This window comes from Halichoeres trimaculatus, unplaced genomic scaffold (genome assembly GCF_033239565.1).
Source record: "Halichoeres trimaculatus isolate MK-OKI-2021-1 unplaced genomic scaffold, fHalTri1.1 fHalTri1_scaffold_12, whole genome shotgun sequence".
Taxonomy (NCBI): Eukaryota; Metazoa; Chordata; class Actinopteri; order Labriformes; family Labridae; genus Halichoeres; species Halichoeres trimaculatus.
In genome coordinates, this window is record NW_027437190.1 from 8,447,352 (window position 1) to 8,463,574 (window position 16,223).

Genomic DNA, 16,223 nt, shown 5'->3' on the forward strand with positions numbered 1-16,223 from the left:
TATAGCTAGGTCATGCTAGCTTGGCACCTTAATAACTTTATCCCAGACCTACTTGTTTATTCATTTGTTTATTTAAACAGTGAACAGCCATTTATCTGTACCAGAGTTAGCTATTGGCCAATTAACACCTTTGTTGTAGACATGCTAGTTAGGTCTGATACATTTTAAGACATAATCAATATTTTTAGTTTTACTTAGCATTAGCTTAGCTTAACCTCATTTTTCATTTTATCTGTTTTTCTTCAGTTCTGAATCTCTCTGCCACATTAAATTTACCATCAACTGTCCTTTGTATTGTAATGTTGATACGTTTCTATGGAAGCAACAGCTTCCATCTGCCCTACAGCCACTGTCTGGCTGCTGCACTGCATTACAGCCAAGACAAGTAAGAACAATGGATAAAATAAATTTTAAAGATAATATAACAGTAACATGAATTATTCAATTATTCTTTCAATAATTCTTTCAATACACTAAAATCTGAATATTTGAAAATTACAACTAATCCTTTATACCTTCACATTTAAATTAACACTATTTCAAGCTTTTATTAAAGATTTTAATAAAGATATTAAGACTACGATATAAACCTGACCTTAAAAAGGCACCAGTCTATGGTGCAAAGACAAACCAGAACTGTTTCAGACTGTCATAGAGCTATAAAATATAGCCCATTATTATGTGTTAATGTGATAATCATGTAGCTCAGGTGAAGAGCTAAACTTCTATACGTCTGTAAAAGATAACACAATGTCTTGTAGTGTGAATTTTTAAATTTGGCACACTTGCAGAAAGAAAACACAAGTTCTTCTTGAGATGAAAAGATGATTTAACAACACATTGGTGAATAAAGATTAAAGACTTAAGTTAAAATCCCTGAAAAATGCTGCTTTAAAGAATGTTGGGCTGAACAAGTGAATAAAATAAAGTGGGTACTGCATCAGCCTACTTTGAACCAGGAAAACCCCAGTAATGCTTTTAACTAGCTTAAAAGTCTCCTTAAAATAAGAAAAACAAAATATATTACTACTTCTTTTTTTCTAAATGTAATAAAAGTAACAGAGAAGACACTGCTGTAATGCTCAAAGCCCCCTCTGTAAGGCTCTTCTTCAGTCTTGTAGATATGGATGGATAAAGTTTCACCCACAATTAAAAAAACAACAAACAGATATCCATGCGTAAGGTGTGTTATTATGTTGTCAGAGTTTTATCAAGAGCCTGATGAGCCAAACCAAGTTTGACAGAGTCCACACTGTCCCTGATGGGTGGGGTGTGTGGATCTCTTACCTCTCCCAGGAACTCGCTTTCCTCCTCCCTCACCCGGGCTTGGTCCCACAGCGTGATCTCCAGCATGCGCTCCCGAAACTCCCGCCGGTGCACCGGCGAATACATAAAGGTCTGGTTCCATTTGGGCTCTAAGGATTTCTTTACCGTTTTTGTTCTCCTCTTGCTTTTGTCGCTGGAGGAACAATAATTCAAACTGTTTTTATTTACAACCATGATAGAAAAGAGCCACGAATACAAGAAGTCAACAGCACCACACAGCACGGAGCACAAGATAGAGCATGCTGGTGATGAGATGAGATGATGACCTATTATCTCGCTGAACATGTCCACTTAGTGTATCCACTAAACATCCACTTCCTGCCTTTTTCAACAGGAGCACAAAACGCTTCTCAACAAAATCTACCAGTTAGTCAGTATCTGAGGAGCGGGGCTCAATCCCAGGCGGTCCACATGCTGAGGTGTCCTAGACACTTAACCGCAAACTGCCCCCAGCAGCTGTGTCAGTGCCGTGTGAATGGGATTAATTAATCCTGATAGCGCTTTACACAGAGGCCTCTGCTGTCCGTGTGTGGATGTGTGGTGTGAATGGGTGAATGTGACAAGCAATATAAAAGCGCTTTGAGTGGGTGAACACGAAAGAAAGCGCTTTATATATACAGTCCATTTAGCCCATTTACACTCTATTTTTATTCATATAGCTCCTGAGAAGCTAACGGCTACAGAAGACCCTGTGGTACCACGCCAACGTCACAGAGAATAAACTCAGATTCTCTTTTCAAATACATCTAAACTTCCCCACTAATGTTCAGCATCTGATCAAATGAGTCACATGATGCGTCGTTGAATGATCTGGGTTTACAGTCACTGTCTCAACTCTTACCTTCTATCAGGGAGGAAGTAGATTTTGACGTAAGGGTTCCTGGGCCGGCCATCTTCCCTGGGTGGCAGGTCTTTGGCGCCCAGGATTGTGACGATGAGCTGATGGCCCACTTTGTCATACCATAGTTTGACCTATGGGAGAAGAGGAGTCATAGCCTAATGAGAGACTGCTCAGACCCAGAAAGACTTACACCATACAGAGTTAAATACAGGAGAAGACGACTTAATCAAATCATATATTAAAGTTACAAAACAATCAATTTTTACAGGACAGAACCGGAAGAGTCTTCTCTGGTATTCAACTTCTGGGTAAAAAAAAGGAGGGTGTCTGCCTCTCAAAATGTTGTCATGTCAGGTCACATGCTTGGTGTGCAGTTTGATAATAGTGCTCATGAACTTAGTGTTTGAGTGCTTATATGATGTGAAAATGCAAAACATGTCAAAACAGTATCAAACTGTTATCCTGACACTTCAATTCTGAGTGTTCCTTCATGAAAAGATGTGTTTTGGGAGATATGTGTTTGCTTTCTGTATTGTCGTTGTTTCAGTTGCTCCTAGCTTTGGTGTTTTGAAGCGTATGTGTTTATGCTCGTCATTAAAAAACTTCTCCTGCAGGGATGAATAAAGTTTATTGAATGGAACTGAATGCAATTGGCCTGAATGTCACTTCCACTGAAGCAAACTGAAATAAAATGCTCAAGGCAACATGCTCTAAAATCATTAGTGTGCTCAGTAGAAGTAATACAGTTTACAAGTGTTGATGTTGCCTCTCATAGTACTCCCTCACATATTCTCCAGGCATCAACATAAAGAAATCAACCATGCAGTTGTGTGAGGAATAAGGACAGGTCACACTGGAAGGGAAGTATGGACTTCAAAAGAGGACACTTAGAAGAAGACAGAAAGTCAAACTGAAGCCTGAAAAAAATCAGATGAAATGAGAAGTACGACTTCTAAGCTCTCGTCCATACTTCTTCAGAAAGGTTACATGAAGAGCCCGCACAGTGTAAAACTACTGGTTTGACATGCAGCTAAAAGCATTCAACACAAGTCAAAAGATTTCACTGGCAAGAACAAACAGCAGAGGGCTCTAGTAGGAAAAACAAATTGTACCAGATGACTTCTGAGCTTTACAGATACTTCCAATAACAACTAAACCCTTTTTACAAAGGCCTGTCTTAAAATCATAAAGATGGTTTTTAACAGTGTTGAAGTCGAGTCACTTAACTTTGAATCCAGATTGAGTATCATGTCTTTAGTGTTTGAGTTAAGTCTGAGTCAAGTCCCTCTTTTATGAGTCTAAGTTGGGTTATTTAATACAAACAGGCTCTCCTTAGGGTCTCCTGACCACTCACTGTTTGAGCCTGACTGACCGAGTGAGACCTTATGCATGAATGAAAACCCATTTTATCTATTACCAAAAGATTCAGAGAGTGAAATTACTGATAAGTGCACACACTTCACATGGAAGTGCAGTCATTACTTCGGCTGTGGAGGATCACCACAGATGACCGCTAAATTGAAAAATAAAAGCAACCCACTGGGTTTATTTTTGTTATTGCATTCAATCAAAATTTTAATTATCCAAAAATCTTTGAACTTCTTTAGCTCGCAAACATGACCGGTAGCTTAACGTTTCGGACATCCATGTTAGCTTTTGCATGACTCATCTTTTTTCTGAATGCACACAGAACAGGTCTCTTTTAGTTTGAACGTTTTCCTGTCTTGCTCTTAATGCTTTTTAAAGGTAGAGTCTGCAGGATTTTACTCAAAAGTAAAATGTCAATTTTTACAGGAATAGTCCTGCTCAATCGTCACTTCTGGGCCTCTAAATATGTGTCAGTGTCTGTGTCTGCCACGAACTCTCTCCTCAGCCTGTATGTCAATGTTTTGTAAACTAGATGTGGTTACACCAGCCAATCACAGAGCACTCAGTGCACAAGTGACTTTGCGTGCTGGTTGGCGAGTATAAGAAAATACAAAATTGCACAAAGCATGGAGCAGAAAAAAAACCCAACCAAAGTGAAATGAGGTGCCAAACAGATAAAGCTTTTTACTAAACAAGGGTGAAACTTGGCCCGGCTTTAAATCACTTTTGGGCACTTGGAGAGCAGCTTGGCTGAATAGCAACGTGAGTTAGTTTTCTGCTAACCAGGTATGCTTCAAATAACCCGTCATTAGCTTGTGCTAACGTGCCAAGTCAGGTGGATGGCTTTCAAGTCTCTCCCATGTAGAAACAGGATGCTACAGGTGGTTGCTGGGCTGGTGACTGTGTTCAGGTTATCACAGTCAGAGGTAGTGGGTGTGTGTGCTGCTGCTGGCACTGAGCCAAGGAGGAGGAGCCCAATTTGAATGTTGTGTTTGGTGACAAGTAACAAAAATTACTGCAGACTCTACCTTTAACATGTTGGACATGTTGCACGGATTTTAGTTGTATTTACTGTAAAGCATTTGAAGCAAAAACACCTGATTTGTGGCACATGCAGGCAAACACACATGCCCTAACCCTAAACAAACAAAAAAAAAATCATCAGGTCCTTTTCAAAGAGAAAAAATAAATCAATAAAACAAATGTTCTTTATCAATGAATAAGTCTGAGTTTGCCTCCACGTCTTCTGGGTACCTAAGAAGTCAAAGTAGAAGTACGAGTCATCTTTGCTTGGATCAAAGTCTAAGTCTAATTTTGAGTCTTAGTCCTGAATTTGAATACCATAACACTGGTAGTCATAAACACTGTCCAGGAAACATAAGTAACAAAAGAAAAAAATGAATTGGTTTTAACATCACGTCTATTAATTTTATAGATGATTTACTAAAACATAAAACAGGAACACAAATACAAATGAACTAGGTCAAACGACACATGACAGATAACTCAGAACGTCAGATTCTGCTCCATGCCACGTTTGAGCTCGATCAATGAGTCTGCAGACTCTTGCAGTCAGTTTTTGGGGTACTCTTAAACAAAACAACATAAAAGAACAGTATCTGTGAGGTAAGACTGCAAGCAGGACTGTTGCAAGATACCTCAAAAAATAAAAGAAAGAAATTATAAAAAGACGCACTGATGTTTCAAACTGTGGATTATAAGAGACTCTGTGACTGAAGCAAAGCTTTCAAAGCTTTGTTCAGTTTGATGTCTGTTATTAGAGAGGTACAATTTGCTTATAAGTTTTCTCTCATCCTGAGGGAAAAATGCAGTTTGTTTCCAACACAGGACAGTGGACTTGGTACTCTTTCACTGTAACATGAAATGAAGGCAAAATGACCCACAACACGGTTCCTCCTGTGGATAAGTGAGGGGACCTGGGTTTCATGTCACACTGAAACGAGAACTGAAGCCTTTTGTCCCAAAGTAATTCAGGGAGACACCCTCCTGCATTGCCAAAGTTACTGCATGTGTAATCCAAGGATCATTAAAGTCTGGTGTCAAATCAGGCAATGGAAGAGTGTCTCTTCAAAGGTGAGCAGATTAGTTGAGCATGCACTGTCAAGAAATAATAATGTGAATGGGTTAAAATGAGTTATAACAACTCTCCTCATAACAGTGATACCAAGAAATCAAACTGAGGAAAAATGACACAATGCACTGCACTGAGAGGGAAACTCGTAGCTGCCACTTCCCCCCGAATGCATTTTCAAAGTATGGAAACAGAAAAAGGCCAGTCGACAGTCAATGAGCAAATACCAAATAGTTTGTGCCCTGCAGACAGGGCCCATTACCTGGACCCTAGGGGGAAAAGGCGTTGTTCTTCTACTAAGGCTTTGGCTCTGGATAAGCAAAATTAATCAGCAAAAAAGAAAAAGAAAAAAGAAAGAAAATGCATAAAACCAAAACCCCATAAACAACCACAAAACTTCAATACACCTAAAAAAAGAGATTTAATCCTGTGGGTTTAGTCTTAATTCACTTTCTCCTCTTTTACCTATATTTTCTCTTCTTTGCTGATTCCTTGTCTCTAAGCTTCTCTCCTCTTTTCTGCACAGACTCTTTGAAATCATCAATGACTCACAATTATCTCTTCCCCTTTCTTATACTCTGGAAAATTTGCTCCCCTGCTCCACGTCTTGCGTCAAAGTGACGTTAGACACTTCTTATTCCTTAACTCAATAAAAAGACTGCTCCAAAAATATCTTACTATAGGTCTCTGCTGTGTTGGATTACTCATCTTACAAGGTCTTTTCAAAGAACTCAACGGTTTGATGATGCAACGCTTTACCCATTTACCCCTCCAGGGTTTTTATACAAGATAACTGACAAAACAGAGTAGCCTGGCTTTCCTTTGCTCGAGCTGCATAATCAATGCACATTTTTAAGAATACAATCAAAATATACTCATATGTTTCCAATAGAAGCCAAAAAATCTAACAAAGCAGTGTCTTTTCAGAGGATTTTACATGTACGCTGTATGACATGCTGAGGTCACTCACTGAGAGCTGTCCTGACAGGTACTGGGGGGCGTCCCTCAGCATGCTGGGACTCATAGGGGACGTGACGGAGATGGACGGGCGATCCATCTTCTGAGATTCAAAAGAACTTGAACCTGACCGAGCACAGAGGACACAGTTACATCCACAACAGCATTGATGTTTTTACTATGTAGTTTTAGCATCATGAGTAGAGGCAGGAAATTTACAAGTCCTGAGACATTTCCTCTTTGATGTTTTCAGACTGATTCACAGGATAAAACAGGATAAGAAAAGAGGTTTAAGAAGACTTACTTGATTCCAGTTGTGCATGTGTGCTGTCTGGTATCCTTGGAATATCGCTGGGAGAAAGAAACAACAGAAAAATGTTAGCGTTACGAAAAGGGGAGAGGGAGAGGATGGAAAAGATCAATTTGAGCTAATGCTGACTGCACTGTGCCGTAATGACTGTAAGCACCACATTAGTCTTGATTCACCCAGAAGCTCCCTCAGCAGCACAAAGCAGGTCAGATATAAGAATCGACAAAGGTGCTGCTGTTTCCCTTACTGTTAACCCTTTACAAAACAACCAGGAGGGGAGGGTGTACAGGAACAGAGGCCAAAGCAACAGAGGACTGTCACTTTGTCTCGTATGGGGCGTCGTTGGTCTGAGCTGACTGAGCCACAGCCAGAGAGGCTAGGTCGCATATATTAAATATGTTGAATGAGAAACTCAAGTCTTCATTTTCAAAGGAAGTTTTTTCAAATTATTTTTTAGTAATGCTTGTAGAAAAAAGCCACAATGGGATACAAAATCCTATAATTTCGGACACTTGTTCATTTTACGTCTTCTGCAAAGAATTATGAATGACAGTATTGGTGCTTTTAATAACTGTCGTTTACTTTTTGTTTGTTTGTTTGCTTTTTTTAATTTCACTTATGATACTTATTTGTGATTTATGTCTTTAAAATTGTCTCTGCGTTTTACATGTAGTGTTCTATTTTCTCATGTGATCTGCTGTGATATTTTATTTATTTTCCTGTACGGCACTTTGGTCAACTGTGGTTGTTCAAGGGCTTAAAAAATACAGTTGTTTTGGATTGGACTAGCTTAAACCAGGGTATGTTTAAAACCACACAGTTGTTAAATTTATATAAAATGAAAAAAAAAAAAAACTTTAAAAATGACATCTAAACCTCCATATGCTGCCATTGCACTGGCTTCTGGGCAAAAACCTAGCTCTTAACCTGGTAAAAGAGGGGATATTTTGCTTTTTATAGGCTGTTCATGATTTACAGTTAGTTTTTCTCTCCCTAGTGTTTCAGAAAAAAAGCTTATTTCAGTCTCTTTTTTAAACACTTAATTTTGGCTGCTGTTTCTTTAAGAATGCTCCTCCCACAAACCCCCTTTCCTCCGATTGGCTGGCTCTGTAGAGGCCTGTTGGGGGCAGAGCTATAAGCAGACCTTTGTGTTTGAGGCCCACCCCTCCTCTACAACCACTATTTAAAGGACACTGGACCTTGTACGACAGAATCACTATTACTTCCTGGTTTCTGGCCCCATTTGTGAGTCTAAGGTGATGGTATAGACACACCCTTAACTCCAGGACATGACCTGATCAGTGATGCTTTAAGAAGGCTTGAGAGAGAATTTTGAGTGCCATTAAAAAGAAAATTTCAAAAAAGGGAGGAGTTTTTAATGACAGAGGAAATCACATGACTTCCTGTTCACCGTAGGGGGCGCTGTCCCTTAAAAGAAGCATGTATATGTGTTGGGGATAAGACACTCAACGTGTGTGCATTTTGGTCCTGATCCAACATTGTACAAGAGAGTAATCAAGATTTTCATGAAGCGGCAAAAAAGTCAAGTTTGGTGGTCATTTGTGGCCACGCCCATTGAGATTATAACAATCCTTTAATAACTTTTCATCTTCAATGTGTTTAGTAAACACAGGAGAAGTCTCATTTCAGCACGTCTTGTGAAGATCTGTTGCTATTTTTAGAACGGACAGTTTTGATCAGTTCACAGACAGATTTAGACATTTCTGCAACACAAGGACATCTAGAAGTTTGAAAATCTGGACTCGTATAACATAGAATGATATCCATGTTTACTTGTTACTCATTTCATGAGGTGACAGGGGCCAGGAACCAATCCCAGCTTTGACTACGAAAGAGGTAGCCAGGTATTACAGACAGGGTGAAGGGCAGAGTGTGTTTGCAGAGACGGCTCACCCTATAGGCCGTGAGACCACAAGCTCCACCTGTGGCTCAGGCTTGGATTCAAGAATGATATTGTAAACTTCTTTAAATGTGGCTCCTTGTAAAAGCTTCCCGTTCCACTCCAGCACCTGGTCACCTGTGAAAACACCACAGACACACAGGTAATGTTTTTACTGCTGTCTGTGGAATAAAACAAATGTTTATGCACTTTTAGAGCATGCTAAACATGAATTCACTGCATGAAGAATGTGTTTAAATACCTGGTCTGAGGTGTCCAACAGTGTCTGCTAGACTTCCTTTCCTCACTTTAGTGATAAAAGCACAAAGTCTACCAGATTCTGTCATCTTGCCACCAACCACCTGTGGAAGCAGAGAGGTGTTGTTAAAAACATGAGTCAGCTTTGATAGTCTGAGTTTGCTGCGCTAAGAACACTCATCACATGCATCCCATTTTAATGATACTCAAGTTTTTTTCCGCTAGAAGTATCCTGCTAATAACTATACTTTGGCATTTGCCTTAAAGGTATTCACTGTCAGTCTTAAGGGGTAAAACTGCATCTGTGATTTGTAAATCTGTCCAGAGCTGTGGTGTCTCCCCCAGGAGCACGCTGTGGTGGTGCTGCTCTGTGTAGCAGTGCTCACTCGTGGGCTGGAGCTGTACTGTACAGTCCTGAGCTGCTGTACTACATTCTGCTCAGCTTACATGGGCATCATACAAATAAAAATCCCTCTTAATGGCAGCTGAATGCCAACATACAAAGGAGCTTAGGGAAGTCTGCTAAATGAAATGGCTTTATGTAACAGGCTGGAGCCAAAGAGGGAGGCTTGTGGAGGAGAAGAGAGGAGGAGGAGGAGGGAGAGACATGGACGGTGAGGGCGAGGCTGGCAGCCTGACTGATGGACTGACTGGCTAGATTGCCGAGTTGGCTGGCTGCTGCTGAGCGGACAGAAACGCGCAGAGGCACTGAGCAGACACAAACATGCCATTTCAGGAGGCTCATTCAATCAGTAATGATTTTTCCCCATCTTGTTGTTTCCTGTTTCTCTCTTCATGGCCCAGCGTGCTCCTGAGGACTTTGACTGCTCAGCTCTTTTACCAGCGTGCACCACCTACAGATTTATATAACAGTGAAAAAGGGAAGGGAAACCAAAGCATCTGCCACAACAAAATCCAGGGACGCGCTTTGGCAATGTGGTGGATGGCGACAGATAACTGAGGGACACAAGGTTTAAATCACAGGAATTAAAATACTGACCAATGGAAGTGGGGTTTTCACTAAATGCACAAGACCACACACGTTTGGAGTAATAATACTTATAAACTAGTGTAATGTTCTCTTATTTACTTGGAGCTGTTCATATGGATCAGAAAAATTTGGAAATAAGGGAAATCAGGAAAATAAAGGTCAGACCTCCACCAAGCATATCCTGATTGTCACCAACACTTTAGTCCTACTTTAATGTTATACTCCCTTTCAGCAGACTGTCTGCTACAATTTGGTGTTAGTCGCAGGTTTGTACGATAATTTGTTACCTGACAGTGTTGAAAATGTATGATGACCCAGTACATATTTCATATTCCAGATCTTAGTATCCAGAATATTGCCAGGATCTGGATCATACTTTTACATCTGTCAGAAATTATGGTGACCTTGTCTTGTATTGTTTTGCAAAGCAATCTGACCATTTATGGTGGAGTTATATACACATATGGTGAAAACAGCCCTATCTCACAATGAAAAAGAATCCTTAAAAAAAAGTCCTACACCCAGACGGTGATCCAGATCACCTCCAAAATTTAATCACTTCTTCCTTATCCCAATCTGAACATTTCCTGAAAATTTTATCAAGATCCGTTTGTAACTTTTTGAGTTTTGTTGTTCACAGACAAACAGACAAACTCCCAAAAAATAACCCTCTTGGTGGAGGTAAATATCAAATATCAAATCTATTAATCAGAAACCTCAATGTGTGTTGAATGATGAGCACAAACACTGAAATGAACTTAGACAATATCAATATTTGGAGAAAGGAGAATGCTTTATCAGAAAAAGAAAACAGTAAAAAGTGAAACTCACACATCTAAGGTGGTTTAAGGTGAAAAATACATTTTTTAACCTGCTTTTGGAAAAATGATGAAGCTCCAGCATAAAGCTTGATGATGCAGCGCCACAGTTTGAAATGTTCAGCGTTTTTATTCCTGCTTACTTCATAGACAACACTGACAAAATCATTATCAGCTCACCTTCAGACCAAGCAGAGCTCCTGAGTCTCGAGGCACACTTCCATCTTTCATGCGCTTATTGAGCAAAATTCGCCCTATTAAGCGATCTCCATCTTTGGACGGCTGCCACGTCACTGGGTGCTACAAGGTCAGAGCAACAACACACCTTTTGTTTAACAACTCATCCACTCCAATTTGATTACTTCACAGCAAAGCAGAGCAGTGTTCATAGAGAAAAGGGGGCACGGGGGAAGTATTCACTCAGGGGGAACAATTCACACAAACTCTGATGACTCTCCAAGACTGTAAACTTTTTAGATAGTTTTTCATTTTCTACAAGATGAAACGTGTATTATTCTGCAGCTAAACATGAGCAAAACTATTGATGGAAACACCTCACACAGTAGTGTTTGATGTTATTTCTAGAGCTTGTGTGAACCTGCCAGTGTGAGGGTGGAGTGAGCTTCATGCAGCATCCCATGCAGAGTAAAGCAAGCAGCCCCAACACTCCTCCAACCAGCTCTTCAAACAGAGCAGGAACACTGGAGTCTAACCCCGGTGCTGCATCACACACAACATTAAGTCACTGTCAGGTGGAATAGTGAGGGGGAAGCAGATAGCAAAAAGTGGGGGGAAAGGTGAAGATACAAGAACAAATGAGTTGGACCATGAGGTGCAAGTTTAAAGATCTAAACAGATGAAATAAACACGGCACAGAGTAAAGCCATGAGACACAGGTAGGGTGAAGTCACAGACGCGCAGTGGAAGGGAAAAAAGAAAAACAAATGTTTCAGTTTTTTGTGCAAAACAATTCCAGTCTTTCCTGTTTTGTGTTCTTACAATAACTGGGTTTTGCTCTAGAAGTGAGTGGAAAGTTGAGCAGGGGGCAGGTTCTGTCTGGACTGGGTGCTGTGGGGTAGGGTAGCAGAGTGAAAAGGAACGGGCCTGAGTAGAGGTGTTCCAACTGCGCTAAAAAGGACCGCTGCAGAGCAAGAACACAACATACGGAGGAGAACCAGCATGCAACTAGGAGAGACCCACATTCCTGTGTGCCATGACAAACAGAGAGGTTGTGTATCGATGCTCTTCTTTTACAACAACTGCAAGATGTGTAGTTTCTGATTGGGGAGCAAAACAGCAAGTACAGGTAGCAAGCAAGAGGGTGTCCCCAAGAGACTGTTTTAAGGCAACACCAAGCTAGGTGAAGCCACAAGTCACCGGAAAACAAAAAGGAACGAAATCTCAAGGTAAATCCATTTAAACAACGTCAAATAAAGTTAAAATAATAACAAAATCATAATATAATAACAAAACATCTCACCTATTTACACTTGGTGACAAATAGCAAACAAAGACTGGATGGGTAGGTCATAAATCATAAAAACAAAATGCAGGCTAGATTGTCTCAGTACCTTCTCACTATGGCTATGCTCCTCGTTTAGGGTTGTGCTACTGCACGTATCAACTCCCGAGTCTTTAACCTGCGGTTCACACCATGCCAAGTCCTCTTCAAATGAGTGGCCCCCAAAGCGCACCATTTTCTTTTGCCTCTCAGATAAGGTGTGTGTCGGCTCGGACATAAATGCTTGCTCAATAGTTTTTCTTTTTCCCCTTTGACTGTCCCCTACAGGTGTGGGATAAAAACAGAAAGAAAAACAGAAAAAAAACATGCAAAGGTGTAAATAAAACGAAGGAAACATGAAATGACAAAAGACTGTTGGAGAGGGGAGGGTGGGGAGGAGAGAGACAGAGAGAAGGAGAGAGAGATGGGGGTCAAAGGGCATGGGAGGGGGGGGTCAAGGCAGGGCTCCACATGTCTCACCAAAGACATTGGGGAGGCCTCGCTGCTATGCCAAGATGCATGGTCCCACCAATGGCCATCCAAATCTCCTGTAAGGTGGGGGGGAAAGGGCGCACGTTCACGAGAGAGGACAGCAAGAGGGAGCAGTGAGGACACCACAGAGCACAACGTACGGACAGGATCACACAAAACACTCACACACAGGACTAACAACTCATTCAGTCATAATACACACACACACGCACACACACTCTCACATACTGCTCAGAATCACCCTTTACAACTTTAAGGAGGAGGCAGAAAAATGCTGCTCAGGTAACAACACACTGATATGGCTTAGACTGTAAAATAATAATAGTTTTTTGAACTTGTTCCTTATCATTCCAGCAGGACATTAAAACCTCAAAATTAATCTTTATGAAAAAGAGAAATGAAACTTTTATTTTGTTCAGACATTGTGTTTTAACCTTGTACACAACACACCATTTGACTTCATTTTGCCATGTTTGTCTTTTTTTTTTTTTTTTAGTTTTTCTCCCCCAAACTTATTGTTTCATGTGTTGGTGTATCCATGTTTCAGATGTAGGCCCAGATGCCTTCCAGTCATCGATCGCCTGAGGTCTTTTCACTAGCAACTGCTGTCAAAGCGCTCTTGGGCAAGACACTAAACTCTATGAGTAAATGGGATTACATCACTACTAATGGGTAGAATGTCACATTACATGGCAGCCTCTGCAGTCCGTACATAAACGTGTGTGAAAGACTGGACAGACTACAACAGCATAATCATTTAATTCTTCTAATTGACTTTATTTAAAGGGACAGTGCAGATTTACTAACACTCTTGGAAATTTGCAAGTTAGCCAAAAAGCTTTTTTTCTGTCTGTAGTCCCAGGCCAGATGTTTAAAAAAGTGATCTAGAGAATCAAATCAAATCAAATAAAAACTGGATAAACATTTGGGAATGCTATTCCTCTTTAAAGTTTATGTATTTCTTTGTTTTGACAATTAATATGGTGTCAGCAGTATTGCGGACAGTAATTTTTAGACTTATTGGCAGAGGTGTCAAAAGTATTCACATTCATTACTCAAGTAAAAGTGTAGATACAAGGGTTTAAAAAGACTTTTGTAAAAGTTGAAGTATCAACTCAAGCTTTTTACTTAAGAAGTGTAAAAGTACTGGTTTCAAAACTACTTTAAGTATAAAAGTAAAAGTAACTTCAAGGGTGGAAAATGCCATTAAGGTCAAAAGCTGAGGCTGTGCCACAGGAGCCTATAATTCATATAGTTCATACAGTTCATCCCCCTCCTCAGTCTCTGCCACGAACATCTTCATACTATGCTACCTACATCTGTTTTGTCACAGCTGAAGTGTGGCGTGATTTGTGTCATGTGCAGGTGTGATGGATCGTGTACAAACCAATAGGGTGTTGGAATGGTATTATGTTTATACATCTCATTCATCCACAATCAAATTGTCTCTTTCCGGATGATGTGGTTTCAGTGATTTTGGGACAGGTTTTTACTGTTTTTGGTGTGTGTCTTTTTGAACAATGACAAGCTGGAATGAAACTGGAGTGGCAAGGCTATTTTTAAAACTTGTGAAGTAGAAAGTACAGATATTTGCCTGAAAATGTAAAGAGTAGAGGTAAAAGGTTGGCAAAAAAAAAAAAAAATTACTCAAGTAAAGTATAGATACCTTACTTAAGTAAGATAACGACACTTCTGCTTATTGGGATGCTACAGAACTTCTAAAGTCAGGTTTAGCTGATTCTATCTGACCTCTTCTCAAACAAAGTGGTATTTGCTGTGGTTAAACCCTGTATGAACTTAAAACTGACTTTGACTCAACAATACATGGACAGTTACTCTTTTCATCATCTGCTTTTTGTGTCAAATGCTTTAAGCTTCATCAATGTGGGGGACACCTCATAATTTTTCTGTTTCTATTTAATAACGAAAATACAGTTAGGTGTTTCCTAGATATAGTTTCACATGAGCTAGACACTTAAAGTAGTCAGCATGTATGGAAAATTAAAGGTGGCTGTTCAACTTGTTTTATTTTCTGTATCTGACATTTTGATTGAAAGGACCTACTTTACATAGGTTATTCCCAATGTCTCATTAAAATTAATGACCAAAGACTCTAGGCGAGTCCTGGAGTTTCTCTTGTTTCAGTGATGAAATTATCATACTACTTTATTGCTCCCCTAATTCAATTCTTTAAATTGCCTCGATATGTGTCAAATAATCACAAACCTTTTTGGCCTCAAAGTTATCTGCCTACAGACGGTGTGTCTCTGAGGTGGACCTGATTCACACGTCTCTTTGAGCGCTGTATCACACATTGAGATCCCCAGCTAAGCTGAGCCCATTGACTTATAAACAGACATAGCAATCCCAATCTCAGGAATGATAAATACTGAGCACACAGACTGGTCCGTACTGTCTGTCATTGTCTCCTGGATTGAGCAATAGGTTGCTCCCTAGATTGTTGCTGTAGACAGCCTGCTGCCTTAGACCTACCAGACCGCAATTACTACGACTATTAATAGTGTCCCCATCATCATGATCACTACAACACTGAACTATGAACTCCTTCCATGTCTCTTTCTTTCTGCTCTCTCCTCTATCCCTAAGACAGTCTCTATTTCACATGAGTCTGGTCCTGCTCGAGTTTTCTGTCTGTTTGAGAAGGTATATTCTCACCGTAACTGAATAAATGCTGCCAGGTCTTCACTCATGGTGGGTTAGTATGAGACAAGACACCTTAATGCTTTGATAAAACATTAGCAGGTCACATTTTTCATCATCCGACAGACACAGCATGCAGAAGTCTGCTGTGTTTAACTGGACTTTCAGACTGCTGTACTTAAACTGACCTCAATCTAAAGTGCAACCAGACAGAGCTTAAAGAAGCTCCCATTACAACGTCTGTACTTAGCACCTGCGGACTCACAGCTTGAAGAAAAGAGGCTGAGCAAAAGTATGTGGTATGTACGCTTAAGTTAGGATAACGATTTTAGAGAAGGGAAGTAAGGGAAGCACTTTTTGTGGGTAAATCATTATCTATAACCTTCATTTTGATGTTTCCATAACAATGAACTCACAGTAAGTATTTGATCAGCCGGTAAGCTTTGCATGCAAAACTAACTTTCCTGTTCTAACAGATATGTCCTGCTCTCCCAAGTGGACGCACAGAGCAGAGAGATGAAGAGCACCTTCAATTTGATTAAGAGGCTTAAAAATCCCAGCTAATTAGATGAGTGTAAAAAATTGAATCTGGAGGTGGTGCTTAGATTCCCACAGGAGAGAATTATGGAAGTAAAAACAGACTGAACGATGAGGCTGTGGTACGACGGAGAAATCATTTCAGTTCAGAGAGATACTGCAGACAAACTG

At 40.2% G+C, this 16,223-nt stretch overlaps 1 protein-coding gene across 50 annotated transcripts in view; it reads right to left on the bottom strand.

Annotated features, from left to right (window-relative positions):
* The window catches only part of rims2a (regulating synaptic membrane exocytosis 2a), a 196,227-nt gene that overhangs the window by 76,072 nt on the left and 103,932 nt on the right, over positions 1–16,223 (bottom strand). For 25 of the 50 annotated variants that reach the window (XM_074683217.1, XM_074683215.1, XM_074683203.1 and 22 more), the window contains 9 exons: positions 12,433–12,644; positions 11,042–11,161; positions 9,057–9,156; positions 8,809–8,932; positions 6,889–6,935; positions 6,598–6,710; positions 5,890–5,937; positions 2,168–2,298; positions 1,288–1,480 (listed from right to left, as the gene is read on the bottom strand). In XM_074683217.1, the coding sequence (XP_074539318.1) occupies positions 1,288–1,480; positions 2,168–2,298; positions 5,890–5,937; positions 6,598–6,710; positions 6,889–6,935; positions 8,809–8,932; positions 9,057–9,156; positions 11,042–11,161; positions 12,433–12,644 (1,088 nt within the window). Of the gene's footprint in view, positions 1–1,287; positions 1,481–2,167; positions 2,299–5,889; positions 5,938–6,597; positions 6,711–6,888; positions 6,936–8,808; positions 8,933–9,056; positions 9,157–11,041; positions 11,162–12,432; positions 12,645–12,842; positions 12,911–16,223 lie in introns of all 50 variants that reach the window. The other 25 variants (XM_074683235.1, XM_074683225.1, XM_074683253.1 and 22 more) reach the window with 6 other exon arrangements.